General features: G+C 38.2%; 2 protein-coding genes across 23 annotated transcripts in view; one reads left to right on the top strand and one right to left on the bottom strand.

The window, feature by feature from the left end:
• ADAM23 (ADAM metallopeptidase domain 23) overlaps positions 1–20,393 on the top strand; it is a 67,300-nt gene extending 46,907 nt beyond the window's left edge. The window contains exons 23-28 of one of the 9 annotated variants that reach the window (XM_064434110.1): positions 793–961; positions 2,803–2,914; positions 10,919–11,009; positions 13,278–13,332; positions 16,534–16,697; positions 17,185–17,417. In XM_064434110.1, the coding sequence (XP_064290180.1) occupies positions 793–961; positions 2,803–2,914; positions 10,919–11,009; positions 13,278–13,332; positions 16,534–16,668 (562 nt within the window). In that variant the 3' untranslated portion in view covers positions 16,669–16,697; positions 17,185–17,417. Of the gene's footprint in view, positions 1–792; positions 962–2,802; positions 2,915–6,230; positions 6,322–8,216; positions 10,709–10,918; positions 11,010–13,277; positions 13,333–16,533; positions 16,698–17,184 lie in introns of those variants that run through there. The other 8 variants (XM_064434111.1, XR_010369128.1, XM_064434114.1 and 5 more) reach the window with 8 other exon arrangements.
• Positions 1–24,447, bottom strand: part of MDH1B (malate dehydrogenase 1B) — an 87,359-nt gene that overhangs the window by 14,697 nt on the left and 48,215 nt on the right. For 10 of the 14 annotated variants that reach the window (XM_064434122.1, XM_064434130.1, XM_064434131.1 and 7 more), the window contains one exon: positions 793–8,593. The exons of 2 other annotated variants lie outside the window; for them this stretch is intronic. The gene's annotated coding sequence lies outside the window, so the exon portion shown is untranslated. Of the gene's footprint in view, positions 1–792; positions 8,594–19,582; positions 23,944–24,447 lie in introns of those variants that run through there. 2 more of the 14 variants (XM_064434125.1, XM_064434124.1) reach the window with 2 other exon arrangements.

Below are 24,447 nucleotides of genomic sequence, written 5' to 3'. Positions count from 1 at the left end.
ATAAAAAGCCCAATATTCCACATTTAAAGAGAGTAAAATGGGGGTTATACTCCTGAATCTTCTGCTTGATCCCTCCAGTAGCAGAACCTCAGTCAGAACTTAATACTCAGCATTATGTTTTTCTGGGGGTGGAGAAAGACCTGTATTTTAAATATAATGATTTTGAGTGTTAAATAGTGAAAGAAACAGCTGTAGTGAAGTGAAGGCTGAGAAGGAGGAAACTGCAGAGTTGTGGCAGGGTAAGACGTTCAGCTACAGTTCACTTAAAGAACAGGTAAATGAGTTTCAGTCTGCTGCACTCCTGGGTCTGTGCACAATACTGGGTTTGTATTTTGAAGACATTGGCAACATTGCAGTTTTTGTCACCCTGAGAACACTCTTACATAGTTGGGTCCTGAGTGAGCAATGGTTCTTAATTGTTCCATTATTCCACCAGTTTTTTATTTAAATCATATGGGAAGTTAGTTTTTTAGTATTTTTTCTAGCAATAATATTTCACAGCATTTGAAAAAAAAAAAAAAAAGGAGGAAAATGATCTGTCAGAGACTTAAAAATCCCCAAAGCCTAAGCTGCCCTTCTTGAGTATTTAAGTTCTAATCTAGACTTATTTTTATTTTGACAACTGGAACAGTGTTATTGCTGTGGACAGACAGAAAAACTCTACAGTTTTGTTCAGTCTGTCTGAATGAAAGAATGGTGTGGGGCTTTCAGTGTCTACACCAACATGCTTTTAATATTTTCAAAAGATTCCAGTCATAATACTAATACTGTCTTAAAACTTATTTCTCCTAGTGGTGCTCATGTTCTTTTAGATGATGATACGGATTTAGGTTACGTGGAGGATGGAGCTCCATGTGGACCTCAGATGATGTGTCTGGACAAAAAGTGCCTGCCAATTCAGTCCTTGAACATAAGCAGCTGTCCCATTGGTTCCAATGGAAAAGTCTGTTCTGGTCATGGGGTGAGTCTGTACTGGGAGTGAGCAGCTCAGCTTGCCCAGCTCTCTCTGCTCTACCTGATCCTAACACCTCAAAGTCTTCCTAAGACCTTTTGATCTGAAACCACAAATGTTGGATTCAGGGGAAGACTGCCATTTTGTGATGCATAAAAAAATTTTTAAAAGGAAACTTCTCAAATCGGTTCTGCAGTTATATCCAAAAGTTGGGTTTGTAAGTAGCAAGAAAGACCTTTGACATTCATTATTGGAAGAACTTCTGTAATGTACTACCCGTATTTCAAGTTACTTTCCATCTTGAATTAAACTTTTTCCTGCACACCAACACCTTTATGAAGTTGGTTTTGTGTTCATAGATTTATAGCCCATGGCTTAAATAATTAAAATTCCAAACTGTGGGTCCTCAGCAGAGAGGGAGGTCTTGAACAGTTCCAAAGAGTTGTTGAACAGGTCCAAGGTGTATCATTTTACATTCAGGCACATTATGTGCTGTTATTCTACCTACAAGTTCATTTGTCTAAGATGTTGTGTCTGTTTTGATGAACAGATCGCTGTTTTAAATACCTGTAAAACCTTTCCACTGTGGGATTCAGTGAGACACATACTTGCCTAAAGGGCTCAACTGTACGAGAAGGGGTTATTTCTTCTTGTTGTCTGTGCTTGAAAATAAAATTGAGTGTTTCAAAGTAGAGGGTTAGGTTAAAATCAAGAATACAAAAATTTTAAAATTTGAAAGTAAGGATTTGAACCTATGAGATTAGAAATCATCTTGGAACTTTTTGAGAGTGACATGGAGGGTGAGTGAACCATCTTACCTGTTCTGTTTTGGATTGTTATAGTTCCTAATTTTAAAAGGGTATTTCAGTTGATCAAACCTGCCATAAAATGTGTTTATCTTCAAGTTCTTAGGGAAGGTTCTCCAGTGAGTTCTTCTTAAAAGCAGAGCATTATAAAAGTTGAATTAAAAAATCACATGTGTTACTGAGAATCATTTATGGATAGGTTGTTTCCTGGATTTTTTTCACATGGTGTTCCAGTGTCCAAAGACATTATTAGCTGTTTGTGTAATGATTGACTTCATTTCTAGTCCTATAATCAAAACTTCATCCTTTATGTCTGTTTCTTATGTCATGCTTTTTCCACAGTAACCTCTTCTAGCAGCACCATTCCTTGTTCTTTCTCATAAAGAAAGTTTTTAGCTATAAAGTCTTAGTATTGATATGGTTTAGGTTTTGTCCACTGGATAGGTTTTTCTGTATCTAATAAATATACTTCCAATTTTAGAGTGCTAAGTTCTTTATTAGAGGTCATTCAGGTACATGTAAACTGAGGAAGAACTGTTCCCTCTCTTTTAGAAGCCAGGCAAGCATTCCTCATTGCTGCTTAGGAAAAATGCTGAGAAATCAAATTAAAATAAATTGACTTTGTTCTACATGGGAGCAAGCTGTAAATGAGAGGTTGGAAAGTGTAACCATGTCCTGAACCTTTCAAAGGCAAATGTTTGTATCCCTGCTGGGCATCCAGGCTCGAAGTCCAGATAGCTGCCTGGTGGAGGTCTAACTAGTCTAGCTAAATTGCTGTCATGCTTCACAGCCTGTGCAGGGGTGTGCCAGAGATGATAGAACCAGCTCTGCTTCTCCCAGTATGTGAGAGTATTAGGAGGGCTGAGGCAAACTTCCAGGAGTGTTGTGTCATTCCAAACACTCAATGTTATTGTTACAATATACAAATAGGCAAGTTTTATACCATGAGTTAAATGTCTAATCACATATTAAATAAATGCAGTGTGATATGTTAATAAAATGTAGTTAGAAATTAAGTGCTGTCTTTTTTTTTTTTTTTGCTAGGTTTGTAGTAATGAAGCCACTTGCATTTGTAATTTCTCCTGGGCTGGGACAGACTGCAGCATTGATGACCCTGTCAGGGATACCGGTGGCAAGAAGGATGAAGGACCCAAGGGTTTGTGTTTTGTTTCAGTTTTTATGTTCTTTTAAGTATTTATGATGTTTTTCTGTTGATACATGGTAGCAGAATTAGCATATAAAAAGCAAATACTATTGTACAGCTGTGTTTACACCCAGACAGTAAAATTCTGCTTCATGTAGAGGAAATAGGTTTTTCTACTTTGAGAATTGATAAAACTTTTACTTTTTTAACTTAAATTTGGGGAAGATTTCAACAGGTAATGTTTTTTTCCTTTGTCCCTTATTCTCTGTTTTTTAATGATAATTTTCATTGTGATTGGAACCTGACTTAGTGTAGCTCTTACTTTTTTATATGTTAATTGAATATTTATATTTTACTAGAGATTTTCAGTTTTCTTAGTCAACTAATTCAGAGAGCTGTGGCATAAAAAAGGGAAAAGTGGAATGTTCCTGGTAAAATCAGATTCCTTGAAATCATATTGCAATGAAAGAAAAAACAATTAAGATTTTTGATAAATTATTCTTACAATCACTGTTGCTTGTTCTTATGTATGTGGTATGTATTTCAACTACATATGAAGTACAAATACAAGGAGGAGGTATTGAGGAAATAATCCAAAAGTTTTTTCAAAGAGGAAGGAAAGTATTTGAGTTTTTCTCCGACTCCTCTGCCAAAGAATATCTTTGGATATCTTTGGACTTGTGCTGTCCAGGGTTTTTTTTTTTTTAATGTCTTTCCTGTCATCAGGACACTGTTCAACATCAGACTATATTCATTCAGTCTTATGCATTTACAAACTCCCCAGTTCCAGGTTCTCCTGCTCCATTTGCAAGGTAGATGGAGAAAAAATAAGAGTTGTTCAAAAAGCTGGTCCTGAGGACTCAGACTCTAATTGATTACTCTGAAAGTACCAAGGTTTCAAGGAAGGACAGGATTTTGGTATATCCCTCTGGAATGGCTCTGTCTTGTGTGCCTTTTTGTCCTTGGCAGAATGGTTCCAGTAGACCTTTGCCAAGAAGTGTTTGAAGAGATCATCTTGAAACAAGTTACTGTTGTGAAGGAGGTTCTGTCGACCAGTCCAGATTTGTATAGGGAATCTGTACAGGTGCTTCCTGGGCTCCCAGTCCCAACATTGCTCAGTGTAGAGCTGCCTGGTTTGTACTCTGCCTTACAAGCCACTTATCATTCCACTTCCTCTAAAAACCTTCCTGACAGTGGAATGCTGCTTAGAGAGTCTTAAAAAAATGTAAATGATGGAGACCAACACTGTAGAGCTGTTCAGTTCTCTGTGTGTGTGGATGAGGAGAGCAGGATTTACAGCTGTGACACTGAGAGCATATGAATTTTACTTTGTTCCTTTCCAAATCTGGTAGGTAAGAAATTATTCCCTCCTCTGTGAAAAGGTCCATTGGAAGGGTAACACAGAAGGTACACTTATTTTTGATAAATCACTGTAAGTCAGATTGCCTCATCTCGTTCAGCATGGAGATACCCTAGTGAAAATTAATACATCAACGTTGAATTATTCCAGGAAAAAGCCTTAAATGGATAGTATGTACATGGAATTCTGCCAGCAGGTAGAGGCAAAGTTTAGACTGCATTTTTCAGTGGAGTCCTCTGCAAAATGGCAGACTGTGCTTTTGTTCAGGGTGGCTCAATGATCTCAAAAGATGGATTATTTTTCTTATTATCAGTAATTTACTGATGTTGAATCACCTATAAATGAATTTAAGAGACTGAACACTTTGATCTCTTTCTGTATGCTTATAGAGGAATTCATTTGTGAGATTTCAGAAGAGTACAGCAGTACTTTCCTTTGTTGTAACGACCCAGCATACACAAGAGTAGCTTCCATTAAGTTTTTATCCCTTTTTACTCCCTATGTCATATGCCAGTTTACAAGTCCAAGACAGAAACCAAAAGAGTTGTTTTTCCTTAGCATAAGGTTGAATGAAGTGAAGCACTCATTTCACTTTCACTGATGTGAAAATTCATCCAGTAGGCTTAATCTTTTTCACACCAAAACTCCAAGCATTTTTCTTGCTACAATTAGAACATGTACAGTGAGGGAGTGTTGCTATTTTTAATGTATTGTTGTGATAATTGACAATTGACTGCTATTCTGCTACATTTTTCAGACTTTTCCATCATCCATCAATTGCTTTTTGGCTCCATTCTCTACTTCAGGATAAAAAAAATGGTGGTCCTTAATTATGGTGCTATTAATACATGACTCTTTAATTGCTCTAAACTCAGTAACCTACTGTATCCTGTACTAGCAGATGTACACAGCATTTAGCAGTTTGGGGAAGACAAGGAGTTCTTGCTGTTAGTTTTTGGTTACTGCAGAAACTTAGAGTTAGTTTAGAGTGTGGGTTCGCAGTTTTTAAATCAGTGGAACTCCATATACACACGAGATTCTTCTCTGCAATTTAATTTGCAGAATTAGGCTTTTATTTGACTAGCGGAGTACTGTTTGTTTATTTAAATGCAGAACTTATGTCTCAAGTGTGTGTGTGTGTTTGTGTGTGTATAGTTATGAAACAGGATAAAACCCCCCCAAAATATTTTAAAACACACTTCACTCAGCATGGAGTCCATAAAATCTTTGTCCCTAAGTTCCCATTTGACAGGGAATTCAACTCTTTGTTGTGATCTATTGTGGCTTCATGAACCTATCAAACTTTTAATCTCTAACACAGGAGAATTTTTTCCTGAAAAGTGTTCCCTTAAGGATTAAAAGTAAGGCTCCAATGTCTTGAGAGACTATCTGAACATATCAAAATTTCTACCTGAAGCATGTTTCTAGGGTAGGTTTTTGCTTTTAAAAGATATTACCTGTTTTAGGTCATATAGATAAACAGAGAGTCCTATTGATAAATGCAGTAACAAAGAAAAATATTAGTAAAGGAATTACTTTAAAAGTTGGGGTTTTTTAGTTTTTTCTGAGGTGGAATTGTTTCCAAACAGTTTTCGTTTTCTTAATTATGTTATGGATACAGTAAGTTTCTGGTAATCAAAAAGAAAGTTTGTTTATTGGCAATTTATTTATATTTTGGCTGTTTTAAATAAGCTCCCTTTCAGAGTAAATAATAGAATCACAAGCTGAAAGGAATTTACAGGAAAACTTCTCACTGAAATATTTACAAGCATTCAAAGACAACCAAATAGAGCTCATTTCAGAATTTTAAAGCTACGCTATTTGGTAAACAAAGGTTTGTGAGGAGATTTGAATTGTTTATCCAACTGTGGATTATAAAGTATTCCTTTGAGGAATTATTTCGTGTTTTCATTTCAGACATATATGTGATGATTTCCTGAAAAATTCTTCCCTTTTCCCTCCACACAGTGAGCATGGCCGCTAACAGGCTAATAGGTGCAGTGGCAGGGACCATTCTGGCCTTGGGGGTGATTTTTGGAGGCACAGGGTGGGGAATAGAGTAAGCACTTTTCTCAGTTTGAGTTCTCTGTCTGGTGCCTTAGTGTGTGAGGTAACCGTATGCACCTGAGCCCTCTGTGTTCCCCTTAGCTTTGTCCTGTGGTGACTGTATTTGTCCTGTGATTTGACTGTGTCTGTGTCATGTGGTTTGCTCATGCAGTGCTAAACCTTCTCCTGTCTGGGATAATGTGGGGCATAAAAAAATAAGTTTGTGAATTTTTACATTGTCACCATAAAACTAAATGTTTAAATGTTTCCATTATACCAAATTACCAAAAAAAAAAAAAAAAGGAAAAGGAGGAAAAAAAGGGATTTCTTGATTCTTTTGCAAAATAGACTGAGTAATGTGAACTGTTCTATTACATGCAGGGCTTTCAGTCTAATGATCAAGCTAGGCAGATGAAAGCTGGTGATAGTCATACAGACAGGTGGTTTTACAGTAAAGCTTCTGAAGGTTCTGTTGCTAGGATTCTGTTACCTCAAGATAGCACAGTGCTGCAGTGTAGTATTCATGTATAAAGAATACGTATGAGCAATTTTTATCTCTTCATAGTTCTAGAAAATGGTAATCCTAAGTGTTATCCCAGTACCTCAATTTTAACAATGGCTATGATGTATATAAATTTCTGTTCATGTATATATACACATAAAAAGGCCCATGTAAAAGCTGTCTTCATTCGCGTTCACTGTGCACACAAAGATGTTATGACTGCTATTTTGCTGCTCTGAGAGTTCCAACTTTTCCATGTTTCTAGTACCATATATGACATCTGGCATGTGACAGTGGCACCTCTCTGAAGGGGGACTCATGAGCAGGACAGTGTGTGACTTCCAGTCAGGCTGAGTGCGAAGGCGTTTGCGCACAGCTCTGGTCCAGTCAGACAGCGCTGCACATGTCTGAGTCTGCAGCCCTAGGGACCTGTCCACGCATGGAACTGATCCAAGAGTCTCAGAAGAGTAGAGACCTTTGTGTTCACAGAGGACAATTACTAGAAAACAAATAGAAGAAAGAAGGTAATAGGTCATTTCCTTGAGAAAGATCAGATCTGTGTTTTACTGGTAGCTTTTACAATGGTTTGCTAAAAACTGAAGACTGTGAAAGTTGTAGAAGTTTGGGGGACAGATTCTGGAGCAGAAAATTTATCTACAAGTTGAGGACCACTTGCCTTTTGCTTACATTCTGCCTTGTTCTCTTCTGTTTGTCTCTTCCTGCTGTCCTGAGACCTGCTGTCTCAAGCCACTCGCCTCTGACCAGTGTCCCTGACCATTTGTTCTTGCTCCTGTATCCTTCCATACCAATGCCAGCTTTTCTTCATCTCTCCTCTGCTTTTCTCGCTCACCTCCTGACTCATTCCTTTTGTTTCTATTCATTCTTTTTTTCCTGCATCTCATCAATATTTCTCTGTCCTCTGGTTTCTTCAGATACAAATGTGCATTCAAGGCAAGCCACTGCTACTTTTTGTTGTTTTATAGAAAGCACACAGGGACTGCAAATTCCCTTTGTGTTCCTAATGCCTGCCTGGCCATCACCAGCTGCAGGGGAGGGTGTGAGCATCACAGCCTGATGCCAGGACCTGTCCTTCCTGCTTCCTCACCACTTCACTTGCAACTTGTAAATGTTTGTTCCAAGTGCTGAAATAACTTTAATTACTTAATGATTTATGAACTTATTTCAGGAATCATGGGGGACAAAATAGTGCAGTAGTTTTTTTGCCAGATTTCATACCAAAATGGATACTTAGCTTTGAACTTAAACCAGAGGATTTGGCTGGCAAAGCAACAGGCAAGAAAAGACATCAGATCACCAGAGTAATTGTTACCTGCAGGACAGTCTGCAGTAAACTTGCCTTTTCTAATACTGGCAGAGTTTCAAATGGTGTGTATTCGTTCTTGTAGAATCTATTGGATGATGATGAAGATTTTGGGAATAGTCTGAAGTCTGCTGAAGTTTCAGGTGTGTTCTGATTTAACACCTTCAGTAGGATTTGTGTCACAGTCCTAACAGATGGCCAGGGATGGAACAATAGCCATGCCAGAGCAGTGTCCTTGCAGGAAAAGGAGGTGTGCCAGGCAGTTATCTGCAGGAGATTCCTCCTGATAAATCTGTGTCTGCAGGTTATAGCAGTAGTGTGGTGGAAAAACTGCATACCAAAGTGTTGCCTCTTGTGATAGTCTGGATGGAAAATGATCCCACAATGTGGTGGTTGTTAAGACCTGCCTCTTACTTCTGGTTTGTCAAGCATCTGAGTTAGTGACTGGAGAGGTTTACTGAGCTGAAACGTAAGGATTTTTATTTTTCTTTGTAAACATCCCTTTACTGGTAGCAAAATTCTGGTTTATTAATTCTACAATTTATTTGGTAATGTTTAATAAAACATAAGGCATAGATCCTTACAGTAAGGTATAACTCATCAGTGATCCTCTTAGATCTCTGTATTTTGAAACTGGGATTCAGCAGTTGGAGTACTCCAGTCTCATAAATAAATGGTTGCTGTTTAGTCATATTACCTATTGCAGGCTTGATTTTTTATTTTTTTTTTAGTATTTATACTTTTCTATTACCTGAGCCTGATTGTTTAGTATCATATCTTCTGTTTAAATTGATTGAATTATTTAATATTTATAGTAAATAAAACCAATACTGATTTTCTTTATTTAAAGAATAAACTGATGTTTGGTGATTAGGTGTGCTCTATGAAATGGATACACATCCCTGGGCATTTAACAACCAGGGGACATAGTGAGAAGAGGGATGTAAAAGTTGATTTGGCACATCTTTATCTAATTTATTACTATGTTACTATCAATTAATCATTGCACCTCTTTTGTGAGAAGATGGCATTCTATGGCTAGGAAAAAACTGGCTTTAGAATTTTTCAAGGCTTATATTTATGATATATTTTCAAGGCAAATTTATTACAGATAAATCACTTGCTGTGTTTTCAGTCTTTTGTTCTGTGAGATCATTTGATGAAATCCAGAGCAAACAGTAGATCTCAGTCAGAAATGGTGGCTCATTAGGCTGCTGTTACAAGCAAGCCTTAATTGGAACAACAATGCCTGCAGGATGGCACTTACCCTCCACTGTGCTCAAGCCTGTTAGTTTGAGCCAGGTGTGACTCTAAGGTAAGTCCAAATAAGATCCATTCTTCCAAATTGTACAGAATTACCTTTTGATTTTTTTGTTGTCAAATTTGTGCACAGCTCATCTATAAAGTTCATTATATTTTTCTTCAGTCCAACTATTTTATTCATATTCCTGAATACTCTTTGTGTAGGAACTGCAGGAAGCAATTTTTAAAATTTGGTTTCCTTATAGCTAATCAGAATCTCCAGAAGCACTGAGGTGAGAAACATGTAGTAGAGGCAATAAAGTTAAGTGGCTGCAGTAAATTTTAAAACCTAGGGCAAGTGTTTATTGCAGTGTGTGGGGTTGGGCAGGAGGTTTTGTAATATCGACCTAACAGCTTAAAAATTTCAGTTGTTGCAGTTCAGTCTTGCTATTTCTTTGCTGCTCTCTGGCTGCTCCTCTTTCTTCCTTATATTAGCTGTGTGACAGTTTTCCAGACTCAGCTCAGAACAATTAATTAGGAAAATTTCAATTGCTGTGTAGAAATGTTGGTTTGGGGAGAATGGAATAGGGGTAAGAGCTGTTTTTGAAGGCTGTTGCTGAATATGTAAATGGTTAAACAAAAAGTGTGTGATATGCTGCAGAAGAGCTGTTGAGTTACTTTCATTTTGTAATGTTTTACATCAAAGACTGCAATAGGAAGTTTTTGTACAGAGCAAATGTTACTCAAGCCTATTGTCAGTTTTCCTCTGTCCTGGGTAAACAGAGCACTTAAGGGTCGATTATTAATATCTTATTTAGGTGTTCTCTTGCCCTCTTCAGAAAATTGCACGAACATATTTTGTGCTGCTTCTTTTTGTTGCTCTTTTTTCTGCTCTACCCTTCCCCACTTTGTTGTTCAGTAGCTTCTTGAGGATGATGAAGAGGTGCTTTGATGTTTGGAAAGCTTAGTGGAAATAAACTTTTATTTCAACTTTTGTTCCCTATTATATAATCCTTTGCTTTTGTCAAACAATTGTAAATTGAGCATTGATGTAACTGTAGGATGTCTGGACTCTGAGTAAGTAGTGCTAGATGCTCTCAGCTCATATTAAAATATCTACACCTTTCAGGAGAAAAAGAGAGGGCTTTTTGATTTTTTATTTCTTTCTCATTTTCTGTAATCTTAAAACATACAGCATTCATATTTTTCCCTCTAAGTTAAGGAATTATTCACAACTATCTTGGTGTCCTCAGCTGAGTGTTCATGAAGCAGATAATGGAGTAAGTTACAATGGAATTCACTGTCTAATACTAGGTTTTTATCTGTGGTAGAAGTCAGCATAGCACAATGCAGAGACCAACAGCTTTGTTTGTTCCTATTGTTAAAGAAAAGTAAGTTAAGTTGGGCTTGTTGAGACTGTCTAGAGGCATCACCTTGTGTGCTGTCCGTATTCCCTGAATTGTTTGACTACCCTTCAGATGCTTCACATAATGTGAATGAAGTTGTTGGTTCTTATGTCTGTCTTACCCTAATCCTTTACCACAGGTCCTAGTGCCACCAATCTTATAATAGGCTCCATCGCTGGTGCCATCCTGGTAGCAGCTATTGTCCTTGGGGGGACAGGATGGGGCTTTAAGTAAGCAATGCCGCATGTCTTCTCTTCGGTGGCTCTGGCATTTCTATTTCTTGCTTACATCACTCAATTTTGAGTTCCTGCTACAAGAGTTCCAAGTTGGTTAACCCCAGACTCTTAACAGACTGCTTTGAACAAGAAAAGATATTACACATGAAGTAAACAAGTGAAGAAAATGGATTTGAAAATAGCAAATGTTATCAGGGTGCAAAGTTGAATAACAATAAAAGAACTAGGTCAATTCATGAAAGTTAAATTAACACTTGAGGAACAAGGTCTTTTTTCACCTCCAGTCCATAGCATTTAAGCTGATTACATTGGTTAAAAAGCCCCCAAAAGATGCATGTCTTATTTTGGTTAGTAGTAGTTTCAAACTGCTCAAACTTTTGATAACAAGAGATGTCATGTAAATGGTCAGTGGTGGAAGGAGCAGAGAAGTTTTCAGGAACAGCTGTGTTGACATAGTTGACTCTGGAATAGCAGACCTAACTTGTTTGTGGTTACTGATTTATTTTTTTTAATTAATACGCAATATAAAAAGCAAATTCATGTTTAGAGAGACCATGTTGAAATATTGAGCTGTTTCCTGAAAGATGAAAGCATTTCTCTCCCAGTTCTAGTTTGATGTATTTTGTAACTATAAGGACTAACAGATTAGTCATTCCTCTTGACTACTCTGTTAAAACAAACAGAGAGTCTTGTACAAAGGTACTTAATTCCTACCCTTTTTGTAGTGTCCATTCTGCCCACATGCATGGCCTGTATTTGGTATGAAAGTTCTCCCTTTAGAAGCAGTGTTTATAACCAAACAGATCATGGAAGTAATTAAGTACAAGTGATTTTTCATGGCATTTAAAGTTGCTGTTTCTTTTCAATAACATGAATCAAGGTTAAGCCATGATACAACAGTGAGCCATAATTCTTCAAGGAGAATAAGTGGTAGTAATAATAATAATTCAAAGAAATTTTTCTATGGCCTCTATTCATATTTCATGGCAAAGTTGAGAAGAAAAAAAATATTCCCTAATTGATTAAGGCAGTTATCAAAGTAGAATCTGGTGATAAGGTCTTATCTTGCAATTCACTTTCAAAGGTCACCTGAAAATGTTTTACTTCTGGTTTATACTCTTATATTTTTGAAGTTTCAGCTGGCCTTAATTAACTATGCATGTAGAAGGAAAATATTTCAAAATCTCTTTCAGGCCTGCTGAAAGCAGTAAATCAGGCTTTGCCCTTTCTCCTGGACAAGGCAATTAGTCCCTATTACACTGCCTGTCACTGCTGGTGTTCTCAGAAAGACTTGGCCACATTCATTTTTCTCTCAGTGCTCGTTTGGAGGGTGCCCATGGGAATTAACCAAGCAAGATGCTATTGGGGGAAAAAAAAGCCTGTTTACCCTTTTGGATGAGTTTTCTACAGTAAGAGACATTTGTCCATTACCTAGCAATTCACAGACTTTGCAGAAGCAGGGTGTGCGTCCCTAGATGATAGGTTTGTATTGCACAAGGTAGTTTGCTGAAAACAAAATACATGCCATGAAAATATAAAATAATTCTATTATGTATGTATGTGTATATATATATATATATATATATATATATATATATATATATATATATATATATATATATATATAAAATAATTATATTATAGTCTTTTCAAGCTGTCCTGTGCCCTGGCCATCTTTGCCCTTTGCCATCAGCACTGCAGCCCCTGCCTCCAGCAGACACAGAGCTTGAGAACTTGCATGGAAGAGAGGAGTAGGACAATCCCTCCCTGTCTTAAAACAAAAGAGGATGTAATTGATTATTTATTCTTTGTGTCTCACACTTCTCAAACTGCTCTCACAAGTGATCAGCTTTGCACCCTGGTGTCCTTTGTTTGCCCAAAGGGAGAAGCTCATTGTGACTCTAGAGGATCTGCACTGGAAATGCCTCCTGAAGCTCTTACTCTCACAGGAGCAAGATACAACTGTTTATTCTGTAGCAGAACCTCAAATACACTGGCCTGGCCTAGCTCACAGCTTGAAGTGCATGTTTCTTCTGGGGGCCAGAGGGGAAGAGAAGAGGCTTTTGAGCTTGTACACAAAGAGGGCTAGCACATGTAGACCTCCAATACTTGGCTTCAGATAGATCTGGAGGGACAGATGAGGGTAATAAAGGGATTTTAACTTTTCCTTTTTTTTAAGCAAGTGATATATTTAGTCTCTGCAACTATGAGAGAAGGTAGCTAATGCTTTACAAACTGGGAGATGTGATTTCTGTTTCACAGGTTATCAGATGTTCATATGAACATACGGTACTGTGGTGTCAAGCCCATATCAAACGTAAGCTGCAACTAAGCAAACTTTGTTCATGAACTGAGGTGGGGGGTGGGGTTGGAGGGGAAGTGTTAAAGAAACCTTGATGCAAGTTCAGAGGAAAAAAAGTAAAAACAGCTCAACAAACGACCTCCAGTTTCAAGAATGAATCCAAGGTTAATTTTAAATCAAGTTAATATGTGGACAGAATAGGAAAGAAAATATTAATGGACAATTTTACAGAATATAGAATCTCATTAGACATTTGAGGTGGCTTAAAGGCTGTGGGTAGAAACCTTGTTAAGAAGTAGATTTTACACAGTTGAGTCTTGCATAGTACTTTTAAATCTGTTTACGTACAGCAGTAAGTTCTTGATTGTGGTGCAGCAAGTCTGTGCAGTATACAGTGTTTAACATAGGAAGGACATTTTTACCATTAGAGTAGCTCAGGGGCCTACACTTTTTTTCCTAGCATATATTCACTCACTTCTGCTAAGCTACTGCAGTAATATAAGTCAATGCTTTTGTTACTGACTTTAACAGCAATTTCGGTAACAAAACACTGCTAAGAGGTAATACTAATAAGAGTGATGTGGAAGTATACATGAAAAGCTGCTGCTTGTTATAGCAGAATACAAAAGTGGCAGGTAGAGAATTGGTTGTAGGCACAATTCTATTTCCAGCAATTGTTCTTAGCTAAAGAGCTGCAAGGTTTTCTGTTTCTTTAATAGAAGATGAATGGAGGGACCAAAGACTTGTCCAGCTCTAACAGATGCTGAGGTTGAACTGGTCTGGGCGGTTGCGTTTAGACCCCAAAGGTTTCCACAAGTTAAAGCAGTGGAATGCTGGTGGCAATTTCGTGAGGAAGAACATTTTGATCCCTTACCAGCATTTCCATCAAGCATGAATTGTGGACCAATATCCAGTCATCACTGCACAAACAGCAGCTAGACTCAAATGTGAGGTATTTTCTAACTTTTACCCCAAACTACTGGAATAAATGGGAGGTCAGTGTCCTATTTTAAGTTGCTTTTTTTAGTCCTTCATTTTGATAATTTTAACCAGTTTTGTAGCAAAAGTTAATTTAAGCTTTTCTTTAGCATTTGAACCATGCTTTAGGAGTGCCTATGAAAACATTAGGTAGTTGAAGTGATTAAAATACTGGGTTTGCATAAAATCTGCAATAAAGCTTTGTACTTACATGAACACACACAGGGGCACACATTTGCAAGTAATGGACTCTATGACTGTTCCTAGTTAGCTGCACAAAAGAATGCAGCAGACTGCAGCAAGGTATTTCTTGAATACATCCAGCCCTTTTGGAAACCAGTTTTTCTTTTCTGAAATTTTTTTTTTGTAAACATGACCATGTTAGGCAGTGATGTGCTGTAGCATGGAGTGCTTTTTTGACTAAAAATAACCTATACTTATCTTCTTGTTAGAGACCCTCTTTCTGGTTAGATTACAGACAGAAAGGCTGACCCTCATTATTTAAAGAGGAATTAAAATTTAAAATGCAAAGGTGTTGATGTTCTAAGATCTTCCACATAAACCAACAAAGGACTAGGAAGCAGCATCATTCTCAGGTGTGTCCTTCCCTAGAGAACACTTCTGCCCCTTACCATTTAACTGAAGCATAGCAGAAGGAACCTTGTACTGCTATAACTCAAAGCTGTCAATGGTGGAAATGTCCACAACCTGCTACTCGCCTCCTCTCCTTTATCATCATTTTCTTGGGGAAGAAGGAGAGTTGTTCTGTTTGCCAATTTAAGTTAGACTACTAATTGTCTTCATGTTATTATTATAATGCTTGGTAATTCAGGATGAAGTTGTTAAAGCAGGTCAGGTAGTCAGAACAGAATTTCAATTCCTGCAGGGTAACAGCTCCCTGCTCAGCTCTGAAGTGCTACAATGGCAGCTCTTGTTAAAGCTTTGCATGTGTGTACTGTTTCCTTATTGACACTGTACCTCATGTTCCCTATTTCAGGCTCTTATTTTAGTTCTTCACATGTTTCTCTCCCTCATACAACATTGTTAGCAGAATATCCTAAGTGAAGAAAGGCAGTGGTTTGGTCAGTATCTTGTTCCTCAAAGGCTGTATTTCTGCTGAATAAAACTAGGAAATAAGTAAATATGTGGTTTGGACAGAATCCATGATGAGGTTTGTACTAGAACACTACACTAGAGAAGATCAGGATAGAAAAGAACAGATATGATAAAAGTCAAAAGAGTTTTGTTAGATTGTACTGGGAAGCTAGCATAGCATCTGTCCTCTGTACCATGTTCTAAGACTTTATAGTCAATTTCTTTAATTAAAATAAGCTCAGGTGACAATATAATTCAGGGTCTGTTTTAAGGTCTGCTTGTCCTCTTCAAGCAAATGGGAATATGGTATTTCCATATCACTGTATGGACAAGTTATGTCACCTGGATTTTTCATCTGCATTGTTGGTTTAAAAGGACTGACTAATGAGTTGTTTATCAGTAGTACTTGAATTCAAGGATGCTAGGCAGTATTTAAAAGGAGGAGGTAGAGGGGAGAGAAGCAGACATGTCCTTTTCCCATTGAAACTGGCAGGACAAGCAGATACACAGCAGCCTTTAACTCACATTTAACCAAGTTCTGTGATATTCATACTTCCTATCTGGCAGTTTTCCAAGTTGGCCTGAAAATTATTTTCCTCATCTCAAATGTACCTGTAGTATAGAGGATGAGGAATTGAGATACTGACCTAATGTCAGCCACATTCCAAAGGAGCATTAGTGCAGTAATCCTGGAGGGGAAAAGACCGAAAGATGAATACAATAATCTTCTTTCAGAAACTAACAGTTCTTAAGCATTCATCTTGCACAAATCCAATCACAGGTATCCAAGGAAAAATCCAAAATCAAGGATGTCCAAGAATTACCAGCCTCTGGAAATCCTCTCAAAAAGAAGTTGCCTTTGCATTAGTCTCAAACCCTCAAACCACCAGTTAAACTTTATGTATAGAATAAATATTGTAGCAGTGGTAGAGGTTAGCAGGGCTGCAGAAGCTTGAAAATCCAGGGGTTGAATTCCTGTTCTGTATTTTCTGCATGTTGGTTTGGTGGTGGTAGTGGTGTGTATGCCCAATGGTAAAACTAAATGCATGAGCCCCTTGCTTGATGCCCCACATAAAGCCAGATACTGGGGAGGTTGCACCCAACTTTTGTTGTTGCTTCCTAATGTCTTGCTGTTTGACATAGGACATCAACATCGCAGGAGATTGGATGTCACCAGCTTGCTGCCCACTGTTAACATTCAGTTCTAATCACACAACTGACAAAGCTGGCCAGTCTCCTTCGAATGCAATGTCTCAGCTGTCTTTTGCACCTTTCTGAGAGTCACAGCACTTATGGTCAATAGTGTGGTAAGAGCTCACAAAGGCACACACACTTTTGTCACACTGGATTACATAAACTAAATTTTGCTGTAGCCAGAGCTGGGCACTTGCTCTGAGAACTCAAGCCTCTGCTGGCTGAAGTGTTGCCATTCCTGGCACTTGTGACTCATTCTCTTTAGGTAAACATGTGCATTCTTGGCCTAGTGCACACATGTGTTACCGGGAGCTGAAAAGTTCTACAAATTTAGAGCACTGCTTGAAATACTACAAACATAATTGATTTCTGATGCCAGCATGATCTTTAAACTGCATAAGGAAACCAGTGCTTGGTATTGTGCTGTAGAAAGCATGCAACCAAATTCCTTCAGTAGTTACCCCTTGAAAAAGTTACTGGTTAAACTGTCAGTGTGAGCCTTTTACTTTACTATGACCTTAGCAATGGCTTTGTTCCTGTTATATCTAACTAATGTCTTGCATTTTTCTCTTTCCATCTTCTTGTGATGCAACCTGGAAGAAATGTCAAAAAACGAAGGTTCGATCCAACTCAACAAGGCCCTATCTGAAGAAATGCCATTCAAAAAGCTGCTTCTTGCACTACTGGATTTTGGGTATGATGTCTTTGCTGTAGCTACACAAGAACTAAATCAGTACAGAAGAACATGAGAACAGTAACTATAAACACAAAGTTGGGATGTTGAAATAAGTTGGAAATACTTCCTCTATTCACCTTTCTCTTGTTAACATTAACTGACAAGCGGTACAAGCAAACTGTTTCAAAAAATCAGGTGTTTTTTTCCTTTTCTCAAATTAAGAAGGAGACACACAGACCAAGTGCAATAAGAGAACTGTTCCAAAATAATGGAGTTGCAAAAGATTCTTTCCCAGCCTGCTGGCACTCTAACTTCACTTGAGTTCGCATGACTTCCTTTTTCTTATCAAACTCCAGTGGCATGAGGAGCTAATTTTGAAAGGGTAACCTGCATGGCTCACATACAAACAACCAAGTTAGCAAGCTGACCCCAGGCAGAATCTGCAGCCCAATAAATACAAACCACTGGGAAGCCAGTGCCAGGCTTCAACAGCTTTTCCAGCCACGCAGTGCATTCTGCTGCTGGACTTGAGGGTTCCCTGCTCCATGGGCTCACTGTCCACCTTGGACAGGAGCCTCTTGGGTATGGAAGCTAGTGAATGATGGATGGAACTCTTCCAAGAAGGAAAAAGTGTAAATATGGAAATAAGATTTTGATGTATCATTTTCACAGATTATATATAAATATATATATATATGAGAGGAAAGAATTTCCATATAAAAAGGTTCTATTCTTTATGTAAATCTATTTTTGATGTTGGGTTTGGTTTTGGGTTTTTTTTTCTTCCCCTTTTTTTCTGTAGCATGTTGTACAGCAGATGTTCTGGGCTTGCTCAAAAAAGGCAGATAACAGCATGCAGATGCAGGGAGTTCTGACACCAAACAGATGTGAACTAAAGTTTGTATGCTTGAAACCAAAAACAATTAAAATGTATAAATGCATATCTATGTATTGACTATAAGTCTGAATTACTTCTTTTGGCTGTTATACAGACTTTTCCATTATATAAGTAACACACTCTCAAACTAATCACAGAAGTGCCAAGCGCTTTTTTTTTTCTTTTAAGAAAAGCTAGTTTTTTTCCTGCCTAGATCCTGTAAAATCAAAACTTAAATAAGCCTTAAAATACTCAAAAGATGTTAAAGCTTGGAATGAGCTATTATTCTCTTGCCTTCTGCCCATCCACTCAAAGCAGCTTGCAAAGGTGACTGACCTTTTTAACTCACTCCCTGTATGTCTTTGTTGCATGTCACTTTTCAAAGTTTAATGCAAGATTAATACTTTGACCCTTGGCTACTGATAGCCAGTTACCACCACAATATGTGCAAAATCCCAGGTAATTTCATGTGTGTTGCCATTATTTTAGAGACACCTTCTGCACAAACACAGATTTTTACAGAGTGGTCCTGGGCAGCAGTCCTGGGTCCCTAGGAACCAGGCTCACCTGGCTGCAGCTGCCTGAGAAGGGTTTGTGAAGAGGTCTGGTTTAGGGCTCCCTTAAAGTACAGGCCTGGACAGTCTGGCTCATCCTTTTAATCCTGACTTAAAACTTACCTCATTTGGTAAGTGACATAACTGAAATTTTAACAGCTGTGTCTGATAATCAGAATTAAAGACTTTTGGATCTAATTTAAAAGTTGCAGTTTAGGAACAACAGAAGCCTAGTTACACTACTTCCTGCATCTTTGTTCAGAGAAAATCCATTTCCCAAGTTAGCTTTAAGAGCCAAAACATTCAAAAATGCTGCAGACATTTTCCTGTGAGTTAGAAAACCTCATTTCAGTTATTTTTCTTATTATGATAATGTTCAATTCAACCATCCCAATATATTGGTTTTGATTCACAGTTGTTATTAAATATTTTCAATCAGCTTTAACATAATCACATTTACACTTACTACATTATAAGTTAAAGGTGCTGCACACACAGGTAGTTGACATTAATAGAAATTATAAACCTTATTCTGAAAATTTCCTGCTTGACTTTAAGCAGAAGTAATTTAGTGACATGTTTCTGATGACAAACAAAAAATACTTGCAACTGTATTACATTTCTCTAAAAATGTTGTGATTGGGAACATAATGTCTAACTTTTTTCAGGTTCTGCTTCCAAAGCAAGCATAACCTGCAACAGAAACACCAGTGGTATCAAAATTACAATAAGTCAACTGGATATACATAAACTACCTGTGTAATAAACCTTGGAGAAGCATTTCACAAACAACATTGTTAGTGTGTGATGTGATGTTTTAAATCAGACCACAGTGGTCCCCAACTACTATGTATATATGTTCAGTGCTGGAGTAACTTTTTTATTTACACCAGCAGTTTCATAGCAATTAGGGTTTCTTGACTGAATTTATGCTCCAGTCCTCAGCCATTGTGTGTATGGGAAGAACACACTTTCTGCCCTGTTTGCACACAACACAAGTGACAATACAGCTCAGTACAGAGTGGGTACAGGCTCAAGTGCTTCCTGTGCTGGTAGTCAGTTATAAAACTGGATTTGATAGGTGTTGCTTTTGTACATCCCCCTCGCTGTGCTTTGGGAAGTGCATATCCATTTAGCAGTAACTTGTTCATTACAAAGTGTCACCAAAAGAAGACCAGGTTGACTCTGCCTCCATTTCATCTACTCTACATTTGCTCCATTCAGCTGGACAAGAAACTGTGGTAACTGTATAGCTCATTCCAGTGTGCCGCCTGATCTCACTGATTTGATCTGATACTCCTAAAAGAGAAGGCTGCCAGGCAAATTAACAGCTGTATAGGTGCATGGTCAAGAAACAGATTACTCAAGGCTGGAGTCTGACCAATTTTTCTTCACTATGCAAAGATGGGTATTGCACAAACAGATGAGACAAATGTCTGAGGAAATGCCATAGAATACTTGAAGTTATGTTTTAAGCCTAATCAGTCATGTTTTATATTCATTACTGCTTCCACTGTTACTCTTCCTTTTAAAAATGTTTTGTAATTATTTTTTTAAGTGCACAACTCAATGTTGTTATAAATCAAGTTTTTGTTTGAAGTTAATACTCATTCATATCTGTTGGCTGCTAATGAATGGAAATTCAATAGTCCTTGTTCTGCATCTTAGCAAGATGAGTATTAAAAATGTCATGAACATGGAATGGAGTAGTTTTTAATTTTCAATTTTTTAAAAATTTATTTTCTCAGTTTAATTTAATTTCTGTGTTCAAAGAATCAAACCTTTGTAATAGTGGAAATTGAATGGAGTTTTGTTTTACAAAAGATCTGGAGCTGTGTCAAGGCTCACAGTGAGGCTGTCTGTGGGAGGACGTTGCATGCAGCCTTTCCGCCGTGCATGGAGCCAGCGCCTGTGCACCCAGGATGGGCCCAGCCTGCTTCAGTCCCAGCTGCTGGCTACACTGAGTTCAGTGAGACCTGGAGGCTTTTGTTAGTGGAGGGCAGCCTTTTCCAGCTCAAAAATCTGAATTACATAATTACAAGAAGTCCAAAATAAGGCCCTTGAAGTGTTCTTTAAATAATTACATCGTAACTACCAGATACTATGGCCATCACTTTAATGGAATGCTGTATGAAACTCCATTTCCCTTTTCTTTTTTTGCCAGACTAACTCTAGTGAAGCCAGCCTGGGAAAGTCAAATGCATGCATGTCACAGTTACCAGATAACTACTGATATTGTTTTGCTTTCTCCAGCTCCAGACAGGGAAACAAAATACACTTTTGTGTTAGTGTCTCCCAAGGTTCTGTATTGAAGCATCTTTCTCATTTAGAATTATGGAGTGAGGGAACACTCTCACTAATGGATGCACTATTATCCACATCTATTTCCTGTCATTTAAATATAGGATTTATCCATAAACTCAATAGAAACATGCAACATTTTGGCTATAATTAGAATAGACAGTCATTCCTTACAATAGGAGTTAAGTCTTTTGCAGCATATGAATAGAAAAGCAATATAGAGACAGATGCATACCTGCTTTTGATTTCACAAGAAAAAAATCTTAGAATTGTTTATGAAAACTTTCTCAGTTCCAGCACAAACACTAAAGACTGATCTTGTTGGGGCACTTATTATCATGAACGAAACCAACACAACACCAAGCCCCACAGTATAAACCCAAAAAAGCCTCTTTCTGTACTTCTGATAGATTCCTACCTACAAGAGCTGAAAAGTTAATTTAACATGAATCATCCATCAGTAATATCACAGAGACTGTTTAAGTGCCCATGTAAAGCTTAAATTAAAGAAAGGAATTAAGAATTTTAATAGTAGAGATGCTCAAACCAGTACAATTGAAAGCAAAAGTTCACAAAAACATTATCTTAAAGCTACACACACTATAATTCAGTTCAGTGATGTTTTGTTCACAACTCAGCAAGCACATTGTTGTAGGCTTATGGAATAAGTTATTTAGTAGGAACAGGTAACACAGGAGGGGACACAACCCCTAGATAAGTACAAGGACTCCACATGAGACCAGCATCAGCAGCCACTTAATGTGTTATTTCTGAGCAACCACAAACTGCTGAGGACAGCATAATTATGAATGCTCTAATGTGTAGAAAACTCATAACCAAGTGTCAGTTGATTTTTTCTTACTAACATTTTCTTCTAAAAAAGCTTGGTTTGGTAATAAGTCATGGGATAGCCTTTATCTTTACCACTAATACTGTAACATGCCGTGCTTTAGTGTGGCACTTTCTGAGCCAGTATAAGAATTTCCCCCATCAAAGCTGGTAACTCAAAACATGGAGGAACTTAAATGCATTTTACATGGTCCAAGTCCAGTTGTCAGACTTCATAAGCACAACACTCACCACTGTATAGCATACATTCACAGATTCTCTGAGCCATCAGTCCAGCTGCTGGAGGCTTTGAATTCCCTTTGGAGACCATGAAGCAATGTTTGCATCTGCACTACACAAGAGGCTGAGAGAAGGGCTGGTTGTTGCAGCTGTACTTAACTGGTGACAAAGGCACAACACGACACACTCCTTACATCACACACTGGTAACATGCTGTGGGTTATAACGTCGCTTTTGCCTTTTGTGCAGAAAGAGTGTCCCCACACATGACAGGTGCTGCTTCCCTGCAGTCTAACCTGGACACTGTCCAGCTGAAAACCAGCACAGGCAAACTGCTTTTGACTGGTTTCCTATCTCCAGCTGAGATGATGATCAGTTTATTCTCACAAGTGAAAAATGTCTAAACACCTCAAATCTACCCGAGGGTTACAGAAGAAAATGGCACCAGCAGCACCAGCTGACATTCCTGTGAGCCTGCAGCTTTGACAGTCCTAAGGACCCTTGATGGCAGCTGTGCTCAGCACCTTGTGCTGTCGAGCTGAAGGAAGTTCCCAGACCCTACTGGCACAACACAGCCCTGTGTTCCTCAGTCAGTGCTCTGAGCTGTGTGGCAGCAGCTTTGGGGACACCTAAAGCTCCACCTGTCCATAGCCAAGCCTGACTTTCAGCTTCAGTGCAGTCACACAAGGATGCTTCCACTCCTCTCTTCAGCTTATGTAAACAGAGATGTTCATCTCCCTAACAAGGACCTCTTCCCAAAGCATGATTTCTAGCTGTCTGGTTTGCTCCAAAGCACACTGATAACATATAATTAGAGAATAAATGTACAGAACTTGCAGTAGCAGTGCTCATGGTTTTGTTAAGCAGTCTCAATCTGTTCTTTCAAAGAGAAGGCTCAAGTTACTTCTAAAAGTAAGTACAAGGACCACAGTCTAAACCTCCATACTCCATTCATACATTTTTGTTGGGATTTGACGTATTCTGACCATCCATTTCCTCCCTTGTCAACATGCCCCACTCTGAGAGTGGCACAACAATGAAATCAGATGGAGGCAAAGTACAGAAGCAAGCCTGTTTCCTTTGAAGTCAGTCACTTCTCCCATATTTTCTTTCATGTACATCTGAACTCTGTATTGCTATTTCAAGACTTGCTCCATTATGAAGTTACTCTTACAGGTATTGTTAACAATAACATAGTTTACAGACAATGAATGCTTGACCAGGATTTCTGTGCAATGAAAAAGCAGTTCCAAGAAACAGAACTAGTGCCCTCCAGCATTCACTGAAAAGCTTCAGGAAATTAAAGATTTTAACTTCTGCTTTGTGTAATGAGGAGTCCTGAACACAAGACTGACAACTGCTTCATTTGCAGAAGGAAAGAAACAATTGCCTTACATCACAGAACCCTATCTGTGTGCTGTTGGATCAGAGGGCTGGGCAGGTAGGTAAAAGATTCAGGTCCCATTACATTTTTGCTTCAGTTTTCCTTCCTCTGATTTGGCTGGTCATTTTCACTTCAAACACAAGATCTCTAGGACAGGAACTGTTGTACACAAAGGTGACCTTTACACCTAGGCCAGGGAGCACTGGTTTTAGGCACAGCTGGCTGGCTGATAAGTTTGAGACAAACCCCCTCCCCAGGTATTAAAAAAAAAAAAAATCTTCATGAAATATGCAGCTTTTTCGCTGTGCCTAATCAGTAATAGGATAGGAAATAAAGGACCTTGTTAAATTAAACTGAAGTCTTTTCAGAAGTTCCAAATTAAACTCACTGCACAGAAATTCACTCTAGTATCACCTTTGTAGCATCTTCTTTGAGAATAGGTTTCAAAGGGTACATTTGTGAAATAAAAATGGGAGTTTCAAAGGCTGAGTATCCTGACCTGTTAAAAAAAAATAATAAACTGTATACTTAATTTTAAAAAAACCAAACCACCAGTGTTCTTTCTGCCTCTATCACATGGTTCCTTACTGATAATGTGTGGATTTTACTCATCTAAGTATTCTAAATGACAGAGCTTGTACTACTTCATTCAGGAAAATAATTCAAGAAGGCAGATGTCTCTGCCAATAAATTATTCATGACACATCTTGCACATTAAAAACCCCCGACTTTCTCCTCTGACAACAGCAGTAGTGCACATATGAGAATTCACATCTGTGGTTTGAAGAGTAGCAAGTACTCTATAAGTGCCAAAGAACCATAGTAGGAGCTACCAGCAAAACACAGAGCAAATCAGATAGTCCAGCAGAGTCTGAGAATGAGCAGGCAACCAAGGAGAGCTGAAGATGCCCCAATTCCCTTTCCCATGAGAGAGACTATCCTCTTTACTCTCCAGAATCTCCTGTAACCTATTTCTTGGTCCTAAATAATTTGCTATCCCCTC

This window comes from Passer domesticus, chromosome 10, assembly GCF_036417665.1.
Source record: "Passer domesticus isolate bPasDom1 chromosome 10, bPasDom1.hap1, whole genome shotgun sequence".
Taxonomy (NCBI): Eukaryota; Metazoa; Chordata; class Aves; order Passeriformes; family Passeridae; genus Passer; species Passer domesticus.
The sequence above is the reverse complement of the archived record's forward strand: the minus strand, read 5'-3'. Positions and strand labels throughout refer to the sequence as shown.